The 27,996-nt window shown below is 36.0% G+C and overlaps 1 protein-coding gene across 16 annotated transcripts in view; it reads right to left on the bottom strand.

Annotated features, from left to right (window-relative positions):
* DLG2 (discs large MAGUK scaffold protein 2) overlaps positions 1–27,996 on the bottom strand; it is a 2,097,061-nt gene that overhangs the window by 1,399,605 nt on the left and 669,460 nt on the right. For 2 of the 16 annotated variants that reach the window (XM_058690312.1, XM_058690313.1), the window contains exon 1: positions 14,239–14,568. The exons of the other annotated variants lie outside the window; for them this stretch is intronic. In XM_058690312.1, coding sequence (XP_058546295.1) covers positions 14,239–14,280 — 42 coding nt within the window. In that variant the 5' untranslated portion in view covers positions 14,281–14,568. Of the gene's footprint in view, positions 1–14,238; positions 14,569–27,996 lie in introns of those variants that run through there. 16 annotated transcript variants of the gene reach the window in all.

The raw sequence follows: 27,996 nt of genomic DNA, 5'->3' as shown, positions 1-27,996 counted from the left end.
ATTGAGTAAATTCCTTCTTTCCTCTTGTAATATAGTGGCCATCGATGGCCCTGTTATGTATTACTGTTCTTTTGACTCATTCCCAATAGTTGGCCTCTTCCCCAGGAGTAGTTTCTGTCTATTTGAATAATGCTTAGTAAAAATTACACATGGAAATAGGGCCTCAGGGCTTTTTTTTTCCCCCCTCAGCCAACTCAATGGAACTGCAGTGAAGAAGAGAGACATTTTATGTGTTCTTTTTCTCTGGAGGATATATTATCCCTTAACCTAAGATTGTCTCAAAAATATTCTGCCCAGGATGCTCCTGAGGGATTTTGTGCCACTAACTGTCCCTCCCACCCAGCCAAAGCCCTACATTCTGCCTTTAGCCATTTCTGTCTTACAAGCTCTGCAGACTGGTGCACACCAGGGAACTTGGCTTTGTTTAGCCCTGAAGGAGGGGATAATGAGGGAAGAGGTGAGAATCACCTAGCTGTGAAAATCAATGTTATTGACTGCTGGACTAAAGAAAAAGGAAAACAGCCTTGTTGATTGTGGTGGACTGGAAGAAAGGGAAGGAATGGGAGGTGGGCAGCAGAGTCTACATAATGAGAATGGGCTGACAGCCTTGACTGAGTAATTCTCATTACAGATAAACAGTTCTGTCTCACCAATCTCCACCCACCCCTGGCCTCCACTGCCCCTATCATTTTGCAAAACTATCCTCTAACTTTTTTATCTGAACTAAAAAAAAAAGTTTTATTTTTAATACTTATTTATTTTGAGAGAGAGAGAGAAAAAACACAGGCACTAGTGGGGGAGGGGCAGAGACAGAGACAGAGAGACAGAATCCTAAGCATGCTCCGTGCTGTCAGCACAGAGCCTGGTCCCATGAACTGTGAGATCATGACCTGAATTAAAATCAAGAGTAGGATGCTTAACCAACTGAGCCACCCAGGTGCCGCTGAACTAAAGCAATGTTTCAGACATAAGGGGGAAAGTGAGTACTTTTCACTACACTTGTAAAGTCTCAATTTTTCCTTAATGTATTTTGAATTTTTCTTATTTGCTAGTTACATGAACTGAATTTTTTAACTGGTCAATTGCTTTTCTAAACATTTTATTATAGAGACTTTCTTGAGACAGAATTTTTTACCCCAAATTAAGTTCAGTTCAATAACTCATTATCTACTAAACACAGACATAGATATCCTTTCTTAATGATGTCTCTGTTCCTTGTAAGAATTAGTGTTCAGCACATAGGGAGATCGAACAGTTTGCTTAAAAAAAAAAAGTAAAGTGAAGAAGATATGGAATTCCTGTTCTAGTAACGAAAACAAACATGAGTAAGCATCTCCAATATATGGGATATACAGGTTACACTGGTGATACAAAGTGCTACACTAGTAATATAAAGCCTGACAAGTATTACACTAACAATACAAAGTAATACAAAATGTGGAAGGAACAGGAAATAGTGAAGTTCCACCTGGGAGAAGATACTAACTGGCAGGGTCTTGATTGACTGGACACTTAATCACGTAGGGGAGAGAAAAAGTGACTACTTTTCAAATCTAAACTAACAGACTGAGCAAACCAATTAGAAGGCAAAATAACAACAAATGTTTTTACAGTATTTTAGAATTTACAAAGTGTTTCATACACAATATTCTGTTCATACCTTATAACAGCCCTACAGTGTGCAATGTGTGTGTTTTAAGTCATCTTTTGTGTTCAAAAAAGATTGGAACTCTCCTGGTTTGCAAAATTAATATTTTTAAGTTATAAATTAAAAGGCTAGATTTTACTTAACTTTTTAAATTCAATTTATAATTTACTGTTCTATTAATAAATCTAGTTTTTTTAAATATAATTTATTGTCAAATTGGTTTCTATACAACACCCAGTGCTCATCCCAACAAGTGACCTCCTCCGTGCCCATCACCCACTTTCTCCTCTCCCCACCCCTCATCAACCCTCAGTTTGTTCTAAGTCCTTAAGAGTCTCTTATGGTTTGCCTTCCCCCTCTCTGTAACTTTTTCCCCCTCTCCCTCCCCCATGGTCTTCTGTTAAGATTCTCAAGGTCCACATATGAGTGAAAACATAGGGTATCTGTCTTTCTCTGCCTGACTTATTTCACTTAGCATAATACCCTCCAGTTCCATCCACATTGCTGAAAATAGCCAGATTTCATTCTTTCTAATTGCCAAGTAGTATACCATTGTATATATAAACCACACCTTCTTTATCCATTCGTCAGAAATCTAGCAAGATTTTTACAATTACCATAATTAAGTTTTTATAATTTAATTAAATTCCCTTTAAATATTTTAAATGGCATTTATAAATTTAATATATTAAATCTCCTTTTAAAGCTTTCCCTAAACTGTAATTTATCTGAATAACAAAAAAATCTTCCCAAGTATTTACATAATTATTTTATATCTGAAAGTTAAAATTTAAAATATGAGAAGTTTTAAATTCTCTTATAAGTTCCAATACAATTTGCAGATGGTAAAATCCTTTATATCTCTCATCTTAAAAATTCAAGTTGAAATTAATTCTTTGACATTCTAGAAGTAAATTTGTTAAATATTCTAATCTTCACTCATATGTGGAATTTAAGAAACAAAACAGATGAACATAGGGGAAGGGAAGGAAAAATAAAGTAAGGTAAAAACAGAGAGGGAGGCAAACTATAAGACACTCTTAACTACAGAGAACAAACTGAGAGTTGCTGGAAGGGTGGTGGGGGGGCAGGCTAAATGGGTGACGGGCATTATGGAGGGCACTTGTGATAAGCATTGAGTGTTACATGTACGTGATGAATCGCTAAACTGTACTCCTGAAACCAATACTACACTATATGTTAACTAACCTGAATTTAAATAAAAATTTGGAAGACAAAAAAAAAAAAAAAGAAAAAAAAATATTCTAATCTAGCAAATTCTCTTTAAAAATACAAATACATATGCTACCAAGTATGTATAATTATTACATTACACAAAATATTAATAAAAAAGTTTAATTATTATTCTATAATTAATTGAATCTTTTCAGCATTAGAGATATCTGACCACTAAGGAAAGAATTATGCAAATTGTGGTTGGTTTCCCCATAAGTTTTGAGGGTTTTTTACTTAGCCGACTAAGGTTGTAGCTCATGTAGAAATCTTGGATGGGAGATGTATAACTGAAGATATGGAGGGTTATTTTTCTCACCTTCTCAACTACAGACTAGATACTGTTTATAGTCTATCTCATGAACTCAAAAATTGTGGAGAGAAATTTGATCCTAGCTCATATCCACTGGATTCAAAATATACTGTAAGGGAATTGTCAGTTACACAAATTCACAAAACTACCAAGTTTAAAAGTTTGCCTGCTTCTTTATTTATTTATTTATTTATTTATTTATTTAGAAATAGACATACACAGCATGAGTGGGGGAGGGGCAGAGAGAGGGAAAGAGAATCCCAAGTAAGCTCCTGCACCATCAGCACAGAGCCCGATGTGGGCCTTGAACTCAAGAACCATGATATCATGACTTGAGCCCAAATCAGGGGTCCAGTGTTTGACTGAGCCACCCAGGCACCCCAAAACTACCAAGTTTAAAGCTAACCTTCAAAGCTTCCACTGGCATTTTATGTGCTTTCTTAAAATATTGTGACATCTTTTGAATGGGTCCTCCATACTTGTAAGGATTTACCTGTCTAAAGCCATGTTCATTATATTAGGTGGATGTTACTAATATCATTTCAATTAGAATATCTAGAAACTAAACATCAGAAAAACTGATTTACTCACCCAGAAATATTACAAACTATTTTGTAAAGGGAGATGATGGATTTGAACCCTAGATGTTCTACTAAATATCCATTTTTTCCACATCCCTACCAAGGCATGAGAAGTGGTTGGATACATGGTTGGAATGGACTCTTGTATCTGTTGCATGTAAGTGGGGTCTAGCAGAGGTAACAATGGAAAGGTGGTTGAGGCCATACCTTAACAATGAAAAATTTTTATGGCAGTGGGAAACACAGAACGTTCTGAACAGAGAAATGGATAGCCAGTTCTTATCTGTGTTTTAGAAAAATAAGTTTGGTACCACCATAGGGAGGATAAATTTAAAGAGGAAGCAGACAGGGGATAGGCAACTCAGTCAGAATGTACCTGTGGTAATACATTGAGAGGTAATGAGAGTCTCCACTGAGGAAGAAAGAGGTAGAGACAAGAATTAGAAGAAATCACTCCAAGTTAGATTCTACAGGATTTGTAGACTGATTGGATTTCTGCAGGGGCTGGAGAGGTAAAAATGATTTCTATATTTCCGTTCTAAAAACCTAGGAGAATAGTGATAATAAGGAAGTTGTCTGTTTGGCTTCTGTTTAAAATAATCACACACACACACACACACACACACACACACACACACTTCAACGCACATTATTTGGTGGGGTGAGTGTAGAGGAGTGTAGAGACAGTGTTAGGAGACTAGCTAAAGGAACACATTTGCATTAAATATACATATTTTTCCCTGTCTGAAGTACAACGGCAATGATTCTTTTGAAACAGACTCACCGTATATTTTTTCCAAACTGTATTTCATTTCAAAGCTATTCCAAGGTTATACTTGAAAGCTTTCTATCCTCTGCTGAAAAGTAATGGTCTGAGAAAAACAATGCTTTCAGTTCCTGCCTACCTTTATTTATTTACTTTTCAAAAAAGTTTCCTGGTTTGCAACCATTTACAAAGGTGCTTATGAAGAATTATTAATGATGTGACAATGTTCTCATTATAGGGTATTAAATGAAAACACAGGGTATAAATAATATATCTTGATCCTACATATGCAATACATATAACACATATACATTTATATATACACACATACACACATATTTAAAAGTGAAAAGAATACAGAAATTTTATATATGAGCGGCAAGGTTGTGAGAAAGTATAAATTCTTCTCCTCTGACTTTTACAGTCATTAAAGCATTTGAGATACAATTTATACTAATCCATTGAAACCTGACTTCCATGTTTACTTTCCCTAAAGAGTTTGAAAGAATACAGATTACAAATGAAATGACCAACATAAATGCAAAGGACTCCTTTAGTTACCCCAACAAGATTCAAGGATCTGATCCAGAAATCTACTCAAATCCCTCCATTCCAGGCTCACTGCATACCCCATAGCCTCATTTTCCCCTTCAAATCTAGGTATCCTGAGCACTGGTTCCTGTGTCTGGCATTTATGCTCATATCAGTTACTTGCTATGAGGCCCTGAACAGCTAAACCTTTGTAATTCAGTCCCTTCAACTATAAAATGAGTTTAATAAAAAATAAAATAAAATAAAACCTTCTCTTCTAGTTATTGTAAAGATGAAATGAGTGAAGTCCTTTGAATGGTGCCTGACATCATGTCTCTAATACTTCTTAAAGGTGAGCTATTGCTATCAGGCACGCCATGGTATGTAGGTGCACAGGCTAAGTCTCCAAGGCCAGGGCCAGGGAAGCAAGTGCTGAACTGTGAATTTTCAAACAAGTACACTAATCAGTAAATGAACCAGGCTATATGGACACTTGGCCTGTGTTCAGTCAGGGCTCTCACACACTTCCCTCTCAGTGTTTGCTGACTATTATAATTCATCATCTCCCAGACACATATTCCTAATTGAGGCTGTATATTCCTTAAAGCAGGGTGTATGTTATATGTTTTCCAAATTGTGAGTTATAACCCATTCTGTACCCATTCAAACTCATTAATAAAGGTAAATGAAGGAATCAGTTTTAAATGGGCTAGTATGAATTGTAATTCTTCAACCATTTTTATGATTTTAATACATCCAGAAAATCTTGAGAAAAATTATAAAAAAGAAACAAAATCTTAGAAGGTAAAAATAGAAAATGTCAGAATGCATAGCTTTTGAGAAAGTTAAGTATTGCTTTGTGAAACTTATACATACTGAGGTGTAATTTTTAATTTATATTGCTGCTACGGGTTGTGGTGTAAAAAGTTTGGGGGCTCCTGGGTGGCTCCGTCGGTTGAGCGTCCGACTTCGGCTCAGGTCATGATCTCACAGCTCGTGAGTTCGAGCCCTGCCTCGGGCTCTGTGCTGACAGCTTAGAGCCTGGAGCCTGCTTCCGATTCTGTGTCTCCCTCTCTCTCTGCCCCCAACCCACTCGCCTTCTGTCTCGGTCTCTCTCAAAACTAAATAAACGTTAAAAAAAATTTTTTTAAGTTTGAAAAACTTTGGATATACATGTTATTTATGCAAATATTAACACATAACAGTTTCTCAACAAACTTGTTGGTTCACTGCTTTCATTCCAAACATAAGACAGTGTTTTCCAAACTTGTCTTATGATAAGAATTACCTAGCATAATTTCCAGATTCCCAGGCTGCTTCCCTAGAGAATCTGATGTTGGAGAAATACTGTCATAAAAGAGGTGATAATTTGCCATTACAGAGGAAATTTGTTGAAAGCAAAATCAATTCTCCTTGTTGTGTATGTATTCTTATTTGGTAGTACCATGTTTAATCCAAAGACATACTCTACAAAATACGCTCACTTTTTAAGTGGTTAACGTTCATTCATTCAGTCACTCATTTAGCAAATATGTATTGATTATTTGCCATGTGCAAAGCAATGGGAACATAAATGCATATAAGACATGCTTCCTGCCCTCCAGTAGCTTAGTAGATTCACTTAAGAACTAAAGTGAGGTGTCCCCTGAGGATCAGAAGACCTGAAGCCAAAAATAAAAAGAAGTCTTGAATGTATATGTATGACTTAAATCTTGGGTAACTACCCTTCAAAATGTTCAGAAAATTAAAAAGAAGTAAATGGCAATGGCAGTGGCAACCATATAGCAAAGCATTTTTCTCTAATTAATGCTGGTCAGATACAGAAGAACTGAGAACCAGCACCCCAGAGCTGAGGAGATCTCAATAACAGGGCAGGAAAAAATGAAGATAAATATCTACAAGTAAAATTATATAACAGAACTAGACAACCTGTCCCCAGTCTCAGTGGTACCAACCTGATCCAAGCTATTAACATCTCTCACCTGGATTACTGTAGGGCCTTTTACTGGTTTCTCTGCTCTGGCCCTTGCCCTCTTGGTCTCTTTTCAACACAGAAGCCTGAGTGACCTTGTGAAAACATTGGTCAAATCAAGTGCCTCTTCTCCTAAAACTCTTGCTTATTTCCCATTTCACTAAAAGAAGTCTCACTTACAAACCCTACATGACCTGCTCACTTTGACACACTCTTGCTCTTTTCTCTTGCCAGCAACTATGGCTTCTTAGACATTCTTTAAAATGCTGGGCAGGCTCCACCTCAGGGCCTTTCTATTCTCTGCTACCATTTCCCACACAGCAAATTCCTTCACATCCTTTAGGTCTTTACTCAAACGTCATCATTCTAGGAGTACCTGGGCAGCTCAGTGTGTTAGTGTCTAATTTGGCTCAGGTCATGATATCATGGTTCATGAGTTCGAGCCCCGCATTGGGCTCTGTGCTGACAGTTCAGAGCCTGCAGCCTGCCTCGAATTCTGTGTCTCCCTCTTTCTCTGCCCTTCCCCTGCTCATGCTCTGTCTCTGTCTCTCTCTGTTTCTCTCTGTCTCTCTCTCTCAAAAAAATAAATAAATAAACATTAAAAAAATAATAGGGGTGCCTGGGTGGCTCAGTGGGTTGAGCGTCCCACTTCAGCTCAGTCATGATCTCACAGTTTGTGAGTTCAAGTCCCACATCAGGCTCTGTGCTGACAGCTCAGAGCCTAGAGCCTGTTTTGCATTCTGTGTGTGTGTGTGTCTCTCTCTCTGTTCTCCTTCCCTGCTCACACACTGTCTCTCTCTCAAAAATAAATAAATATTTAAAATAATAATAATAATAATAAAAGTCACCATCCTGGTGAGGCTATCACTAACCACTTTGCCAAAAACTTTAACCTCAACCCCTTTCCACATTCACATTTCTGATACTCTTTCTATTTATTTTGTTTTCTTTTCAGCATTTGCCATTATACACTATGCATTTTACTTAACTGTCTCTTTCACCGCCCATCTACCTTACTAGCATTTACATTTTATAAGGATAGAGAATATTGTCTGATTATTGTCTGTTTTATTCCACCCTGTATTTTTAGCAACTAGGTTAGTTCCTGACATATAATAGATGCTCATTAAATATTTGGTGACTGAATGAATGTAAAATCAGAACAAAACCTGATGCTCTGACTCTAACCATCGTTTACTAGAAAGAAGCGAAGAGAAGGAATGGTAAGGTCATACTATGTAAAACATATGCAATTTTATTATTTAATTCCTTACCTTATTTAAAAAAAGATTTGAGGTGAGTGTAATACAATACTTATAATATATATATATATATATATATATATATGATCTATTTAGGAAGGTTTTAAAAATGTTTACAATAGAACAGATCTGATTTAAAAGCTAACTTCACAGGCACTTAGTATTTGTGTGACATCAGGCAAGTTATTTTTGTACCCTAAACTTCAGTTTCCCTCATCTATAAAATAATGATGGTGATAATTTTTATATCATAGGTCACTGGAAAGCATGAATAAGGGCAAAGTTATTGGTGTAGTCCAGGGCTTATAGTAAGAGCTTAACAAATGATAGCTGTTATTGCTATTGTTTGCTGTGCTGTTTTATTCTTTGTTAATTAATTCCTTGTATTATTTTTTAAAGTTTTGAATTAAAGAGCCTCATTAGAAATTGTAATTCCAATACATTGAATAGGCTTAGGTATTATAAACTCAATGTACTGAGTAGGTGCACAACATTTGGAGGCTATAATATAAGGGCCCAGTGAGGGACTCATATTATTGTCCTCCTGAAAGAGATAATTATTAAACTAAAACCCTGCGAGAGACCACTCCTGATTTGGATGAGCCAAGGTGTTACACAAACTGTCCACACATTCTGATTCATGGCTCCAAGCCCTGCCTACAGCAAAATAATGTGTTTATTAAAAGCTTCAATATGTGGGATGTATCATGAAATCTAGCTAAGAGTAGGCATCAGTAACATAAGGAGGTAGGGTTTCTACAAGCTTCCCTCTCAATCAGTCAATCTATCATTTTCTTAAATTCCCAACATACAAACTACAAGAAAAAAATGAACAAAAGCTCCTGTCCTCAAAATGCTTAAAATCTAGTTTCAGTGAGGGCAGTACCCAAACACAGTAAAAATTACCTAGCAATGTAAGATACTAATGGCAAGTGATAACATAAGGCAATATAAGATCTATTACCATGAATGATGTAAAAATTGCATTCATTAAATGAAAGGAGGGAAGAAGTAAGGAAGTTATGTGGCTGTATCGACTTCTTGGAAGATAGACACACTGTTCTGTTTCTTAAAGGAAAACAGAATTTAAACAAGCATGTCAATACAGAGAAGGGATTTCCATTGCAGGAAACAGTTCTAGCAAGGGCTCAGAGGTAGAAAAGGGTGCAGTGTTTAGAAAAAAGTGACTTCATTGAATAAACCTGGTGGAAATGAGCATGATGAATGTCTGAATTGTAAAGTAGGCATCCAATAAATTGTTTTAGCTTGAATTACTGATTCCCTCCAACCTAGCTCTGTAACCTGTCTGCACAGATCTGTAAGAGTGACAGTGCCTGTGGTTTGTGATTGCCAAATCCAGTATGTAATCCCAAGCGTACATGACCGTAAAGTCTATGGTTTTGTTTTTTCTTTCTCTCAAAATAATTTAAAAAGCATTAAAACAAGTAAGCCTGGAGGAAAATAAAGAGAAATCTGGGATTTCAGTTAATGCAATCATTTATCAAATATTTATTGAGCACTTACTATGTACTTGGCATGGTTCTTGATGCTGATGATATAGAGACTGGAACAAAACAAAGTGAAATCCTGGCTTCCATGGGGTTTACATGCCAGTATATATGCATGTGTGGTGGTGATGGTGACAGTGGTGGAGAAGGGAATGTTATATCGGAACCATTTCTTTTAAATGGGTTCAATTCCTAGAATTTTTTAACATGATTTTCACTGAAAGTGAGTCTATTCAGTGGCCTCAACTTTATCAGTTATGAGTTAAATTGATTTAGTACTTACTATATTCTAAGATTTTTATACTGTTTACCTGCCATATCTCACATAATTCTTATAATATCCAATTACTATTATTATTCCTACTTTACAAATGAAAAAAAAATAAATTTCATGTAGAGCAAAAAAAATGTCTATGTAATAAGTGGGAAAATAGACCTAAACATAGTTCTTTTGGAATTCCAAAAACCTATGCTTTAAAATCATATTGCTTTAGGGGCACCTGGGTGGCTCAGTCAGTTAAGCATCTGACTCTTGAACTCGGCTCAGGTCATGATCTCATGAATAGTGAGATCAAGCCTTGCATAGGGCTCTCTCTGCCTCTCTCTCTCTCTCTCTCTCTCTCTCTCTCTCAAAGAATAAATAAACTTAAATCATTTTGGTACACTCTTTTTCTAAAAATTTCTTATATTTACTCTCAAGGAATTTTAAAAATAAGAGAATTCTTGAAACTATAAGGTAGACAGCAGGATTTACTAGAATGAGAAGTAAAGTAGTAAACTAGGTCAAGAGATCTAAGCCCTATATTAGGTATGCTTCTGAAACAGTATAGAATAGAGGAACTAGCCATTTCCTTTCTCAATCTTAATTTTCTTGTCCTTTAAATAGGTCTAATACTAGTCATTCATATTTCAGACATTGTGGGTTTGTGTGTGTATATGGGTATGGTTATAGCAGCAGGGTGAAAGGGGGAAATAATGAGATGGGGAACAGAATTATTTAGAAAAACAAAAAAGTATCATCTGTATGTAAGTTATTATCAGGATCATTACTTTAAAAAATAGAGCCACTTCTATAGACAAAATGATATGGACATCTGGTACAACAAACTTCTTATATGTTTTCTTATCAAAGAGGTAGTTTTGGTACAACATAAGCAATTTGAGATGATGACTTATACATCTATATAATGATCACATTGCCCCTTTTGGTGTGAACAGTCTCAAATTAAATTGTTCTATTCATATTCTTTAAAAAACTAAAAGATAAATCCAAGCCAATATGATATGAATATTTATCAAACTCAAACAACTTAGAGCTAACAACAACAAAAACAACCCAGAATATAAATAATACCCTTTGTTTAAAAGTTTTCATTTCTTTTCCTTCTTTAGAAAACTCTCCTTCTAGAAATAGGTGGCACAGAAACACAATTTCTAAAGAGTTAGATTGTGATGATCAATTCTCACAGTACTGGCTTTAGCTCCTATTTATTTGTTTTACCTATTAATTCACTGTTCAGCCTTGCAAGACCCCATGCTCTATCCATTTCAAACTATTTGCAGTCCTCCAAAGTGTTCTGCTTCTTACTTCCATGTTTTTTTGTCATTCCCCCTACCTGGCATGCCTTCTTCACTCCAGGCTGCTTAGCAAAACTCCATCAGCTGTCAAGATTCAACTCAAAGGTGATTTCACAGTGAAACCTTTCTTGACAAGTCCATGTAAAATTGGCCAGTGCTCTGTTTTGTTTTGTCCCTACAATGCCTTGTAAAGACTTCCATTACTAATCCTGTAATATTTCAAACCACTTATTTGTGTATATGTCTGTGGCCTTTCCAGGACTGGAAACTTCTTTAAAGCAAGAACTCTTTTCTATTGATCTTAGTTTCCCAGACTCCAGCACAGTGCAAAAATCACAATCGTCCTTTAAAATCTTTTGATAGATGAATGGATAAATGGTGATCCATGAGTCACATTCTGAGAGCTGTAAATTCTGTGTGTGTAGAGTGTGTGCATACTATACATACATACATAGTGTGTGGGAACTATATACAGAAAGAGAGGCGTAAGTATGTGTGTGTGTGTGTATATATATATATATATATATATATATATATATATGGCATATATATACAGCACAGGTTTAATGCCTGTGTTATATAAAAACATATATGAAATATATATTTCACTCTCAAAAATTATTTTTACTGTATAATATATATTATAAATGACCATTTAACAAACTAATCATTGTGGAACAAAAGTTAGTGACATTTGTGGCTAATTCTGTGCAGACAAAGAAAATAAGTAAGAGATGTTTCTATTTTTTGAAGCTTAACCACCTTAAAGTTTTGGGTCACTGTAACACCAATCATGTTAAATCATGGAAACCTAAGAAGCTGTACACTACAAAAAAGACTTTACCGGAACCAAGCAAATAAGTAATTTTAGGCACAATAGAAAAAAAATCAAATTCTTTCAAATGTAATATGAAATAAAACAAAAATTAAGAAATAAAAATATCAGATAAGACTTTATTGTGCCAACTTGATGAAACGTCAGCCCACAGGTGAGCTGTAAATTCTACTGCAAACTTTGCTATTTCAAAAGGGAAAGATAACCCTAAAAGAAAATTATACAAGAAAGTTCGAGAACTAATTATTGAAAGGACTTAAGCATATTTAAAATTGGAGTTAAACAACTCAAAGCAAGGTTATATGTGTTGTATGTGGCAATATGCATGTTCTGAGCTTTCACCGAAGTTCAGACTAACCAAGATACTAAGAATGTAGTATCCAAAGTCATATGAATTAAGATACTGTTGGTAAATGTCTTTTCACTTCTTTGCTTATGAATTTAAGTGAGAAAAAAATTACAGTTCAACCCATAAAGACCAATGATAATAGTCAAGACAAAAAACAAAATCCCAAAACCCATATTAAAGAAACTTTGGACTCAGGTTTTCTTGCACTTCTGAAATATGACAATGGACTATCAAAACAACTGTTATCTCTTAATCTAAAATTATTTATGGAATTTGTCTGAAAAAAAAACACTTTTCTGTTTCAAAAAATATGAGGAGGGAAAACATTTAAAATTCATTGAGCTTACAGAACAATGCATGCCATACCCCATAATTAGGAATAGGAGACGGTGATAGAGAAATCCAAGTTGACATTTGGGTACATGCTAGGTTTTTAAATATCTCTTTGCATTTTGTTCGCTATATCCATCATATGCATGGGGAAAAAATGATTGCTGAAGTTAACCCTAAAAGTAGTAAAAAGTAAATTCTGTTGAACTCTGAAATGATCCACAGAATGCTGCCAGGCTGTAGTTGTAAAAGAATTGGTCATCAAAACATAAATACTACCTGTTTGAAGTTCAAATAGAAAACAAAAAGGCTTACAAAAGAGCGAGCAGCAGGGAGCACTTTAATAAAACTTGTAAACACAGAAAACAAAACTTTAGTGCCCAGACACATTAAAATACTCCCCCAGTAAAATAAAAAGGTGAAACACTTAACATTGATATATTTTTTTAAGATTCTTATTTTAGGTATTAAACCTTAACTGCCTTATTATTTTTTTTTTCTGAAAGGCAATCACTTTTGGACTTCCCTCAATAAGAAATCCAAGTTCAAAAAGCTAACAGAGATGTAATTCACTTAAATTATGCAACTGGAAATTCCACAGCTGGCCTGTCTAGCTCAGTGCTGAATGAATAGTGTCAGAAAACCTCTCCAATAATAACGCAGTCCTTCCGGACAAGGGGTAAATCTCCCAAACTTAGGCTCAACTTTGGAGGCTCATTAGCTACAGCAAGTGAATGTCAGCGGGGTGACAACAGTGGGGCAGTGGCGCCCACACAGTGGAAGCAAACAGCCCACCCCGAGCAGAGGATTTGTATGATCAATATCAGCAACTTCCAATGATAATAATTTGTTTATATGAACAGGATGGTCAGATATCCCACAGATCATATCCTAATGCCATTATAACCATTAAATTTAATCCCCAGCTGTTAATTAAGCTGCACGAGCACAGGCAGCTCATAGCACTTTTTAAAAGAAAGACTTTAAATCCTAATCTAAAGCATGCTGTATAGCTTTTTACCTTCTCTGATTTCTTGGTTCTGGCCTACCTAAACAATTTTCATCTTTTCCTCCCCCAACTCCACCCCCCAAGTGTGAGCCTGAACCTGAATAACAAACAGTTAAACCTGAAGGTCACTTCACAGCAGCGTTCCAACATGCTCCCCCAGCAAGGCTGCTCGGCAACAATAAAACAAAGCCCTTGCAACCACCTGTAATAATCTGCCTGCTCAGCCAGCAATCGGAAAAGTCCTGAAGCTACACAAGGTAGACATTTTCTGCAGCTGGTTTAACATGTATATTGTGCCCAGTTGCCGGCTCGCCTCCTCTTACCTTCACGTTAGTCCGGAGTGCACAGTAACATGCAAAGAACATTGCAGTAAATAAGGAGCATATGGACCGGTATTCAGCTTCTCAGCACAGCGCAAGCCCCACACACACGATCCTGGGCATGTGCTACTAAGGAGCATCCGTTCCCTCTGTCAGTTTGAAAATGCATTGATCTCTGTTTTCTCTGACTACAAAACGACATGTCTTGAAGGCACTGAGTGAGAGCTCAAAATCTCTTCATTGGCTATATATAGCATTGTGCCCAGTAATTTCAATTAGCTGAGAATTCAGCATCTGAAAGTTAAGACTTCAGTTGCTTTTCCTTCTAGCATTTTAAATCACTGGGTTTAAAAAAAAAAAACGGGAGGGGGGAATGAGCTCACTCAGGAAGGAGGGGGGGAAAGGTGAAGAATGAAATTTAACCAATGAGTTACTTATATTTCTGGAGAGCCCTGGTATTATCCTATTAGATACTTTACAGCGGGACTGCACCGGGCAGACTCTAAATGAAGAGGAAACCCCTTTTCCTTAGGAGGTTTAATATGGGCTCTGCACTAGATTCCAGGCTATTCTGATGCAGCACCCTGTTTGGCAAATACTACAAATCACTGCAAACACATTTCATTCTGCTTTTTATGTGGAATAGGAACAAGACCAAAGGATCACTGTCTCCTCAAGTCCCCTAAAATGTAAGCTGGCTTCCTCTGGGGTGATCTGTGGTTACATGCCTGAGAAATACCACCTTCTCTTTCTTCCCTGTCCTATAATATCTGTTACATCTTCCAGGGATATCTAAAGTTAGTAGGCTTGCTACCAAAACGCTGCATCTATTTTTTCCAAAACTAAGCTTTATTGGTAAATTACAATCAATATAGAGGATGGGATTGGAATGAAGATAGAAAATTCCAGGGGATAACATAACCATACATTCAGTAATTACTGCTGCTGAATGTGATATGTTCAGCTGGCTCTGGAAGGGAAAGAGCAAGAGAGAAAAATAAAAGCTTCTGCCCCCATGAATCCATACGGGAAAAAAAAAGAACTTAATTCAAAAACATCGTCAGATCCTACTGTCTGTTGTCATTCCAGTCAGGCACCGGAGGCTGCAAATTAACTCAATTTTTACTGAGCCAAAAGGACAAAGTCCAATTTAAGGTTCTAAACTCTTATTTCCAGCCTTAGAAAGCCCTAATTCTCAGCTAGAATTCTAAAGCTATCTGGTGAAATGCAAGCAGAAATGAACAGTTCTCACTGCAGCAAAAATAGTGGGAGGAAAAAGAGTGGTTATGTCTTTGCCACGACGTTCCCCATCAGCTTACAGCAACAGGGAAGATCAGCATAACTCACTAGAAAAAGCTGCAGTGACTTTTAGGATTTTTCTTTAATATGTTTTGCATAAGCCACCTCCCCTCTGGAGCCTGCAGTGGTGCTGAGGCACCGTCAGAGCCACTGGGCATTTCTCCTGGGCAATGAGGTGAGGCGGCTTCAGGAGGAAGCAAGGTATTTAAGGGAGAGAAATTAAAGGAAGAAGAAAATCAGGATTTTCTATTTCTCTCTTAATGACAAGCATTCAGAAAGTGTCGTCAGTTCTGACTAAATAGCTATTTTGGGCTGTCATTGTTTGTGCCTTTTTTAGGAAGGAAAAAAGGCAATCTTGTCTTAAGCTGGAGATTCTCTAGCATCGTAAGAGAAGGCAGCTACTTAATTTGATTCCCAGTTCCGTCTGTCATATGAGCCCAGGTAATTACAAATTGTAAGCACTTGCAACACAACCAGTGACTTCCAGGACATTAAAACATCAACATGGAGGCCCAACTCTCATCATTCCACAACTTTTATTAATGGCTTCAAGTGCAAAACCAAACATTTCAGTTCATAACACTTTTCTCCCCTGAGGTCATAGCAGGTCACATTTCCTGCAGCTACTTCCCAATAAGCAAGCCCAAACATAGCAACTCAATACCATGAAAAACTTAGAATTTTAAAATGCTTTCTCTATTGGGGGGTTAGAGGATTTTTAAAAACCAATTTTTCAACCTGTCAATAAGTACTGTTAAGTTTTTTGTTTGTTTGTTTTTTCCAATTAGGGATAGTGGAGGGGAAAAGCAACTTTATAATAGCTTTTTTATTATTATTTTAATGGACCCTAGGGTGTCTGGATGGCCCAGGAGAGACAGAAAGAGCTGGAAAGTGTTACAAATCTGAGAGCCTTTCACAGGGAAGAATGAAACAAAAACAAAGTTACAGGTGAAAAAGCACATGTAGGTTTCCCTGTGAGGCAATCAGGGACAACTTCTGACAAAACTTCAGATACGGTGTTAATGTATGTACATTCTTCCTCTTTTTTTTAATGTTTATTTATTTTTGAGACAGGGAGTGCAAGCAGGGCAGGGGCAGAGAGAGAGGGAGACAGAGGGTTTGAAACCAGCTCTGAGCTGACAGCAGAGAGCCTGATGCAGGGCTTGAGCCCACAAACCTCAAGATCATGACCCGAGCCTAACGCTTAAGGGACTGAGCCACCCAGGTGCCCCAATATATGTACATTCTAAAGAAAGGCTCTTTTTACGTTGAAGATCTGCTTAAAACCCCTCTGTGCACCTATTTACCCCATAGCATCCCAGTAAGGACCTGATCCAAACCTGATCCAAATTTAGTGCTGAATTTTCCTAACTATACTAGGACCGCTGACTTATTATTCTCATTTTATAGATGCAGGAAAAGCACTAAGCACAATGACAATGTCCCACTAAAAAAATATTCCCTATTTTTAGGCAAAAGTTCAACAGGACAATGTACCCACTAAAAGAATAACATTTGCTATGGTAGAAGGAAATGATAGCTGGCTAAATGATAATATAAATCTGATGATATATTTATCTATAATAAATTATAATATATTTTTGATACAGCATGGTTCCAATATTCATGAGCTAGAAGTCCTGGAAAACTATTTCCACCTCAGATCCTCTCTTTTACCGTTTATAAAACAGAGATGCCTAAAATGGGGTTAATACTTCACTCCTAATGTCATTGAGAAGATTAAAGATAAATCCCATCACCAAAATAGTCTAGATGGATCAAAAATTTAAGTATAAAAATTGAAATCATAAACATTAGAAGAAAACAGATTTGGTTTTGGTATATAATATTGGAGTGGAGAAACCTGAAGCCATATAAAAAAAAATAAACAACTAACTATATAAAAATATAAAACTTCTTCCTGGTTAAATTATATACAATGACAAATGGCAAAATGGGAAAATAATGCAACATATTCAATGGAATATTTCCTTAAAATACAAGGAATTTTCATAACTCACTAAGAAAAAGTATGAAACTGAATGAAAAAAGAAGTAAACATAAAGTGGTAGTTCACAAAAAGACCACAAAACATTTAAAATACTCCACCTCTTTCGTATTTAGGGAAAAGCATAAAAATTAGAAAAGGTTTTTTAAATTGATATATCAAGTACTAATGATGAAAACTTTGTTAAGGGCATCAAATCTATAAAATATTTTAAAAGGAGCATTCTCTTTGATGTATTGATTCAACTTCAACTCCTGGGAATTTATCCCAGATAGATGTAGATATATAGAGATAGACACACACACACACACACACACACATATGTATATATATGTATTATAAATATCTATTAGCACAAGACTTATCTGTAAGATTATAGTTTATCGATACCACAGAATACTATGCAATTATTAGAAAAATATGAGGTACATGTACAAATTGTTATATCAAAAGATGTTCAAGTTATAATCTTAAACACAAAAGAAGGTTGCTTAAACATAAAAGAAGAGGTTGTATACTATGAGCCTATATTTGTATGCATATTTATATATAATTGTGGTAGAGGTGTGTGTGTGTGTGTCTGTGGGTGTGTGTGTAAAATTTTGACAGTGTTGATCATTGGGGATTGGGATGAGGCTTAGAAAGGGAAATCAGACATTATTCCTTTCATTTTTCCTTTTACATCATCTATATACTACAGGGGCCTCATCTACAATGAACTATTTATCCAACTATCCTCTCTCAGTAAATGAGAGAAATAAAGACACAGTAGAGGACCTGTGAGGGGATTTGCCTGTTGATCATGAGACAGGGATGGACATGTACCCATTCCTGAGTATGTTACCTCCTGAGTACTTCCTGTAGTGTGGACATCCTCCTAGAATGCATGCAAGTCTAATGTGTAATATATATTTCTTAAAGCATGGCCTTTAACACAAGACAGCTACTTTATTTGTTTCTTAAATGAAAAAGTGGCTATCAAGTAAACTTGATTCTTGTCAATTTTTACCTTAAGCACTTAATTTAGAACGTGACATCTGCATATATTTGTATTTCTTCTCTCTTTTACAATGAACATTGCTATAGACTGAATGTTTATGCTCTCCCCAAATCTCTATGTTGAAAATTAATCCCCAGTGTAATGGTATTTGGAGGTGAGGGCCTTGGGAGATAGTTAGTTCTTCATGAATGGGATTAGTGTCCTTATAAAAGAAGTCCCAGACAATACCCTTTCCCCTTCCACCATGTGAGGACACGATGAAAAGGCAGACATCTACGAACCAGGAAGTGGACTCTCACCAGACACCAAATCTGCTGGTACCCTGATCTTGAACTTTCAGCCTCCAGAACTGTGAGAAATACATTTCTATTGTTTATAGGCCACTCAATCTATAGTATTTTATTAGAGCAGCCCAAATGGACTAAGACAAGCATATAATACTTTTTAGACTATAACTTAGTTTTTGTAATTTTTTTTAATATTAAAGCAATTTGCAATTATAATTTGGTAACAAGAACAGCAACAGCGTCTTTTAATATGGACAAATAATTCATATATCTGGACAAAATTTCCCTTAAGTACAAAATAAGGAAGTCTTACTACCTAGTTCTTTCTTATAGGCAGAGAAACTTTGGTAGGTTTACTTGCTTTTTGTTTTATTTAATTAGCACAGATAAGATATGTTTAAATGTTAAGGATCAACTAGATTATATTCCAGACCAATTAAGTCAGAATCTCCAGAGATGGAACCCAGGCATTACCATTTTATAAAATTTCTCAAGTGATTCTAATGTGCAGTTAGGACTGAGGATTATTTAAAGCAGAGTCAGCTGCTGGTTCCATAAAGGACCAGAGAGTGAATATTTTACCCTTGCAAGCCATATGATCACTGTCACAACACTAATTCTATCACAACTACTCAACTTTGATGTTATAGTGAGAAAGCAGCCATAGACATTGCATAATGTGTTCCAATAAAACTTTATTAATAAACACTAAAATTTGAATTTCATATAATGTTCACATGTCAGGAAATATTATTCTTGATCTTTTTCAAACATTTAAAATGTGAAAACATTTTTTAGGTTGTAGTTTGCCAATCCCTACTCTGGAGTCTTGAGCAGTGGTTCTCAAAGCATGGTCCTTCAAGTAGCAGCATCAGCAAAAACTGGGAATTTCTTAGAAAGCAACCAGACAGAAACTCTAGATTTGTAACTCGCAAATCTCTGTAAACAACCCCCACCCCGTGTGGTTTTTCAAGTGAACTATGGTTTGAAAACCATTGCTCTAATGGAAGAGAGGAAAACTGATAGTTAAGTCTCCCATAAAAGCAGGAAGAGATGAATTCCAGAGTATAGATAAAAGAATTAGCCCTAGAGTAGAAGTAACAGAAAACACAGAGAAAATGACTGTAAGTGCAAATGAGATCATTCTAGAGTGGAGGTTCAAGACTGAGATAGAGGCCAGTTGAGCAAGGGACCACATGACTAACACCTTAGAACTAACTAGATCCTTTCCCTCTTAGTTGCACTAAAAGCTCTTAGACCTTGAAGTAAAAAACCAAACCAAACCGAAATAAAACAAACAAACAAACAAAGAATGACTTGGCTTTAAATTCCTTTTCTACCGCTTATTAGTTGAGTGACCTTTGACAAATTACATAACCTGTCTCTGATTCACAGAATTCCTCTGTAAAATAAATAAACCTACTTTGCAGGGATGTTGTAATGACTAAAATAAATAAGTGTGCAAACTGCTTGACTAGTACCTGGTACATAGTAAATTTCAGTGGTAGTTTTTAGTGTGAAGAAGGTTGAAAAGACAGAGGAAAGAAGAAATATAAAAAGATGTTATCATTATTCTCTATCAAGTTCTGAATACATAGAAGATTCCCCACAGGGGTTCCCAAACCCTCTTGGCCTTCCCTGGGATTTCCAATCAGCCCTGAAAGGGACTCTCTGAAAGTTTGTTTGTCTCATTATAACCTCTGAACCAATTTCATATAATTGGAATTCCTTGTATCTGTCTTGTAGTTTTAAAATAATTATTAATTTAAAAATTACAAAGCATTTCAGAGCTTCTCAAGAAATTCCACCAAAGTATCCCTAAAAGTAGAAGGGAATTCACTTATTATCATTGAAGGGTAGGAACAAAATGGAATCTCTTTAATGTCTCATTTGTTATCTTTAGAATTCACAAAAATCTTCAATTCAAGTTGACAATATCTCTGTATTTGTTACAAAGTGATGTTTTATATTACTTACTGATGACTAGATTTAATAAGCCAAGAAGACTGTGCACTGTTTATCCCATGGCTTCAAGTACCCTCTGGCATATATACTACTTATGCATGCTTAGGGGTGCTTTTGCCTCAGTTCACAAAGTAGAAATACATTCAATTCTTTTTTTAAATTATTTATTGTGTTTATGTATTTTTATTTTATTGAGAGAGAGAGAGGGAGTGCGAAAGCAGAGAAGGGGCAGAGAGAATCCCAAGCAGTCTCCATGCTGCTAGCTTAGAGCCTGATATGGGGCTCAAACTCAAGAATGGTGATTATGACCTGAGCTGAAAGCAAGAGTCAGATGATTAACTAACTGAGCCACCCAGGTGCCTCAATTCCATTTAATTCTTGATCTTCACTTCACCATTGAAGATTTGTCATCATCTCTTTGTATCCAGTGAGAACACAGGAGGTTTCCCCTATATTTTCTTCTAGGAGTTTTACAACTTCAGGTTTAATATTATGTAATGTATTTAGAGTTGATTTTTATGTATGCTGAGATAAGGGTTCAATTTTATTCTTTTTTTCATGTGAATATTCAATTTTCCCAATGTCATTTATTGAATAGACTATCCTTTCTTCATTGTGTTCTTAGTGCCTTTGTCAAAGATGAGTTGGCCATATATGCAAGAAATTATTTCTGGGCCCCTCCTTTGTGTTCCATTGGTATATTTCTGGTTACATGCCAGTACTATACTGTTTTAACTATTAGAGCTTTTATATAATTTGAAATCAAGAAATGTGATGCCTCTAGCTTTGTTCTTGTTGCTCAAAATTGCTTTGGCTATTCAAGGCCTTTTGTGGTGCCAAATGAGTATTACGATTTTTTTTTCTGTAAAAAAATGCCATTGGAGGGGCGCCTGGGTGGCTCAGTCAGTTAGGCATCCGACTTCAACCCAGGTCACGATCTCGCGGTCCGTGAGTTCGAGCCCCGCGTCGGGCTCTGGGCTGATGGCTCAGAGCCTGGAGCCTGCTTCGGATTCTGTGTCTCCCTCTCTCTCTGCCCCTCCCCCGTTCATGCTCTGTCTCTCTCTGTCTCAAAAATAAATAAACGTTAAAAAAAAAAATTTTTTTTTTAAATTTTTTTTTCTTCAACTTTTTTTTATTTATTTTTGGGATAAATAAACGTTAAATAAATAACGTAAATAAATAAATAAATAAACGTTAAAAAAATTTTTTTTTAAATTTTTTTTTTCTTCAACGTTTTTTTTATTTATTTTTGGGACAGAGAGAGACAGAGCATGAACGGGGGAGGGGCAGAGAGAGAGGGAGACACAGAATCAGAAACAGGCTCCAGGCTCCGAGCCATCAGCCCAGAGCCTGACGCGGGGCTCGAACTCAGGGACCGCGAGATCGTGACCTGGCTGAAGTCGGACGCTTAACCGACTGCGCCACCCAGGCGCCCCTAAAAATTTTTTTTTTAATTCCATTGGAATTTTGATTCAGATTGCATCAAATCAGTGTTATATGAACATTTTAGCAATAGAAATTCTTCCAATCCATAAACATGGAATATTTTTCTACTTATTTTATTCATGTCTTGTACCTGATCATGGAGAAAAAGCTTTCAGTTTTCCACTATTGAGTACGATGTTAACTGTGGGCTTGTCATATCTGGTCTTTGAGTCACATTCCTTCCACACCTAATTAGTTGGGAGTTTTTGCAATGAAAGGATGTTGAATTTTGTCAATTTTATATATATATATATTTGAAGTAAAATTAACATACAGCGTTATATTTGTTTCAGGTGTATGATATAATAATTCAACAATTCTAGACATTACTCAGTGCTCATTACAATAAGTGTGCTCATGATCTCTTTTATCTATTTCACTCGTCATTCCTCCCCCCAATATTAATTCTTCCAATCCATGAACATGGGCTATCTTTCCACTGATCTGTGTTATCTTTCATTCTACAAGTGCGGGATACCACATGTATAGACTTGTGCATGGTAAACTTTGCATCCCAAAGATAAGTCCCACTTGATCATGGTGTATGATTTTTTAAGGTGCTGTTGAATTCAGTTTGCTGGGATTTTGTGGGACTTTTTGCACCTATATTCATCAGGGATATTGACCTATAATTTTCTTTTCTTGTAGTGTCCTTGTCTGACTTAAGCATCAGGGTAATACTGACATAAAATGAGTTTAGAAGTGTTCTTTTCTCTTCAGTTTTCTAAAAGAGTTGAGAAGCATTGGTATAATTCTACTTTCAACCTTTGGTAGAGAAGCACCTGGGTGGCTCAGTCAGTTAAGTATCTGACTGTAGCTCAAGTTATGATTTCATAGCCTGTGCATTCTAGCCCCACATCAGGCTCTGTACTGACAGCTCAGAGCCTGGAGCCTGCTTCAGATTCTCTGCCTCCCTCTCTCCCTGCCCCTCCCCTGCTCATTCTCTTTCTCCCTCTCTCTCTCTCTCAGAAATAAATAAATGTTAAAAAATTTAAAAAAATAAAATAAAATAAAATAAAAAAACCTTTGGTGGAATTCACCAGTGATGTCATCTGTTTCTCAACTTTTCTTTGTTGGGCTATTTCTGATTACTGATTCAATTTCCTCAACTTGTTATTAGTCTGTTCAGATTTTCTATTTCTGCATGATTTAGTCTTAGTAGGTTGTATGTTTCTAGAAACTTATCCATTTTTCTAGGTTATTGAGTTTTTTATGCTTAGAATAGCCTCTTATGATCTTTTGTATTTCTGTGGTATCATTGTAAAGTCTTTTGTTTCATTTCTGACTTTGAGTCTACTCTTTTTTTTCCTTATTTATGCTATCTAAAGATTTCCATTTTGTATATCTTTTCAAAAAACTCTTAATTTGTTATGTTTTTTCTTGTTTTTCTAGTTTCTAGCTTGTTTTATTTTTGTTCTCATCTTTGTGATTTCCTTCCTTCTGGTAACTTTGGCCTTAATTTGTTCTTCTTTTTCTAGTTCCTTATGGTGCAAATTTAGGTTATTTATTTGAGACCCTTCTTTTCTTCTTACTGTAGGCATTTTATGCTGTAAACATCCCTCCTGGAATTTCATTTGCTGTATCCCATAATTTTTGGTATGTTTGTTTCCATGTTTCTATCATTACTTATTTCACTATATGTATATATTTTTTCCATTTTGATTTATTCTTCAATCTTTTGATTGTTTAGGAGTGTGTTTAATTTACACATATTTCTGAATTTTCCAGTTTCTTTCCTGTTATTGATTTCTAGTTTCATACCACTATGGTTGAAAAACATTTTTAATACAATGTCAGTCTTCTTAAATTTGTTAAGGTTTGTTTTGTAGCCTAATATATCATCTGTCCTGGAGAATATTCTTCATGTGCTAGAGAAGAATGTACATTCTGCTGCTGTTCAATAAAATATTCTGTATATATCTTTTAGGTATATTTTGTCTAGAGTATAGTTCAAGACCAATGTTTCATTATTGATTTTATGTCTAGATGATCAAATCATTGTTGAAAGAGGGGTAATGAAGTCCACTATTATTATTGCATTGCCATTTATCTTCCCTTTCAGCTCTGTTAATATTTAGTTTATATATTTAGGTCGTCCAATGTTAGGTGCATACATATTTATAATTGTTATATACTCTTGATGAATTGACCCCTATATTATTATATAATAATGTTCTTTGTCTCTTGTTATAGTTTTTTTCTCCTTTTTTAATTTAAATTTTAGTTAACATACAGTGCAATATTGGTTTCAGGAGGAGAATTCAGTGATTTATCACTTATATAAAACACCCAGTGCTTGTCACAAATGACCTCCTTAGTATCCATCTCCCATCTAGCCTATGTCCCACCCACCTCCCCCTGTTAACCCATAGTTTGTTCTCTATCATTAAGAGTCTCATGGTTTGTTTCCCTCCCTTCTCTTTCCCCTTCCTTCCCATATGTTCATCCGTTTTATTTCTTAAATTCCACATATGAGTGAAATTATATGGTATTTGTCTTTCTCTGATTGACTTATTTCACTTAGCATAATACATTATAGCTCCATCCATGTCATTGCAAATGGCAAGATTTCACTCTTTGTGGTGGCTGAGTAATATTTCATTGTACGTATATACATAATATATACAATGTATACATATATAATGAATATGTATATTACACCACATCTTCTTATTACCGTTTCTGACCTAAAGTCTATTTTGTCTGATCTAAGCATAGCTACCCCTGCTTTCTTTGGGTTTCCATTTGCATGGAATATCTTTATCCATCCCTTTACTTTGAGCCTATGTGTATAAAAGTGATGTGAGTCTCTTGTAGGCAGTATGTAGTTGAGTCTTTTCTTTCTTTTTCTTTTTTTTTTCTTTTTGGTTCATTCAGCCACTCTATATCTTTTGATTTGAGAATTTAATCCATTTACCTTTAAAGTAATTGTTGATAGATAAGGACTTACTGTTGCCATTTTGTTAGTTGTTTTCTGACTGTTTTACACTTCTTTCTTTTCTTATTGTTTTCCTTTATGATTTGATAATTTTTCTCAAGTAGTATGCTTTTGATTCTTTTTCCTTTATCTTGTGTGTACCTACTATAGAATTTTGTCTTTAGGTTACCATGAGGCTTAATAAAACATCCTATAGTTAGAAAAGACTATTTTAAGCTGATTATAATTTAAATTTGATTACATACAAAAAATCTACCTGCTTATTTCAAACCCCCACACACATTACATTTTTTGACATTGCAATTTACATATTTTATATTATGCATCCATTAACAAATTATTTTAGTTATAGTTATTTTTAACACTTCATTTCTTAACTTTTATGCTGGAGTTAAAAATGGTTTGCACATTCCTGTTACAGTATAGAGTCTTCTGAATTTGACTATATACTACCTTTACCAGTGATTTTTAAATTTTTTATATGTTTTTCTGGTACCAATTAGTGTCTTTTCTTTCCAACTTAAAGAAATTTCTTTAGCAATTCTTGAAAGGCACCTCTAGTGGTGATGAACCCCCTCAGGTTCTGTTTGTTTGGGAAAGCCTTTCTTTTTCCTTCACTTCTAAAGGACAGCTTTGCTGGGTAAAGTATTCTTAGTTGGCAATATTTTTTCTTTCACCACACTGATTTCATCATCTCACTCTCCTCTAGTCATCGAGGTTTCTGCTGAGAAATCTCCTGATACCTTTATGGAGATTCCCCTGTATTAGCCAAATCTCTTCTCTTGCTGCTTTCAAACTTCTCTCTTGATCTTTGATTATAATGTACTTTGATGAAGACCACTTTGGGTTGAACTTTTTGGGGACATTAGAGCTTCATATACCTAGGTATCCGAATCATGCTTTAGATTTGGGAACTTTTCAGACATTGTTTCTTGAATTAAACTTTCTTCTTTTTCCCCTTCTCTCTCTTCCACTATTCCTATAATGTGTATATGGGTCCTCTTTATGGTATCCTATAAATCCTGTAGGCTTTATTCACATTTTTCTATTCTTAATTTTCCTTTTTATTTTTCTAACTGCATAATTTCAAATGACATGTCTTCAGGTTTACAGATTCTTTTTTCTGCTTGATCATGTTTGTTGTTGATGTTTTCTATTGTAATTTGCATTTCATTCATTGTATTCTTCAGCTCCAGAATATGTTAGCTCCTTTTTTAATAATTTATCTTTGTTGAGCTTATTTTGTTCATGTATTGGTTTCCTAATTTTTTTTAGTCAACTATATTTTCTCTCTTGTAGCTCACTGAGTGTTCTTAAAACAATTATCTTGAATTATTTTTACAGTAATTAAAAGATTTATACTTCTTTGGAGTCAGTGACTGGAAAATTATTTTGTTCCTTTGCTGGTGTCATCTTCCTTTCCCTTCCTTTCCTTTTCTTTCCCTTCCCTTCCCTTATCTTCCCTTTCCTTCTTTCATGTTTCTTGTGGCCTTGTGTTGATGTCCAAGCATTTATTGAAAAAGTAACCTCTTCCTAATTTTTCAGACTGGTTTTCGTGCATGAAGAACTTCACCTACAGATGAGTGTGAGGGCACCAGTTGAATGGGGTTTGGCAGTTCTGAGTCTGGAGAGGGTTCATCAATGCAGTCTCTGCCAGATGAGGACAACATCATTAAACACTGTAGGAGTCCTCAGTATCCAAAGCTGTGGGTGTCTGAAGTGGTGGTGAGTGCTGTTGGGATCTTTAATGGTGATGGCTGCCAGGGTCCTCCTGATTTCTTTTTCTTCCTTAGAGGATGTCATAGCCAAGGGTATAACTCTTGGTTTTAGGTCTAGCTTATGGGTGCATCTGAACTGTCACTGGTGTCAGATGTGTGAACACCTGTGGAGTGGCTGTGGAGTCAGGCTCTGGAGAGTGACCATGTGTGCAGCAATGATATCTCTATGGTCTGGTGTGCAGTACAGGCACTTATGGATCAACTGTGGATATAGGGTCCAGAGTACAGGCACACATAGAGCAATAGCAGCACTGGGATCTGGGGTGAAGGCAAATCTGAGGTGGTAATGTCTGGTGTCTGAGATGCAGGCATGTGGTATGGTCATGGAGTGAGGATCTGAAGCATGGATGTGCATGAAGAAGCTCCAGCTCTGAGTTCCAGAGCATGTGCAGAATAGGAAGGAATGGCAGACCTGGTCCTTGGCTGGTACAACAGCAGCTCTTTCTTCTTGTGTAGCTATTCTCAATTATTCCACTGTGCTTTGCTGCATGCTCTTATTTATTTACTTATTTTGTAATGTTTTATTTTATTTTTCAGACAGAGAGAGACAGAGAATGAACAGGGGAGGGTCAGAGAGAGAGGGAGACACATAATCCGAAGCAGGCTCCAGGCTCCGAGCTCCAAGCTGTCAGCCCAGAGCTGGATGCAGGGCTCGAACTCACGGACCATGAGATCATGACCTGAGCTGAAGCCACCCAGGCGCCCCTGCATGCTCTTATTTAGACTTGTGAGCTCTCGGAGGACTATATTCATTCATGAATAGTTATCTAATTTTTGTGTAGGGACAAAAGCTGGTATCTCCTACTCTGCCACCTTGTTGATGTCACCCTCACACACACACTTCTGCTTTTTAAACAGCCTCCTCCCTATTCTCTGGAAAGGTGCTTTTGAAACTTCTCCACTTCCTTTAAACCTCAGATGTTTCTCCATCTCTACTCCTCTTAGCAGATGACTTTGCCTTCTACTGTACAGAGAAAATAAAAACCATTATATAAGAAAGT

This window comes from Neofelis nebulosa, chromosome 10, assembly GCF_028018385.1.
Source record: "Neofelis nebulosa isolate mNeoNeb1 chromosome 10, mNeoNeb1.pri, whole genome shotgun sequence".
Taxonomy (NCBI): Eukaryota; Metazoa; Chordata; class Mammalia; order Carnivora; family Felidae; genus Neofelis; species Neofelis nebulosa.
Note: the sequence above shows the minus strand (reverse complement) of the source record. Positions and strands in the feature narration are given on the sequence as shown.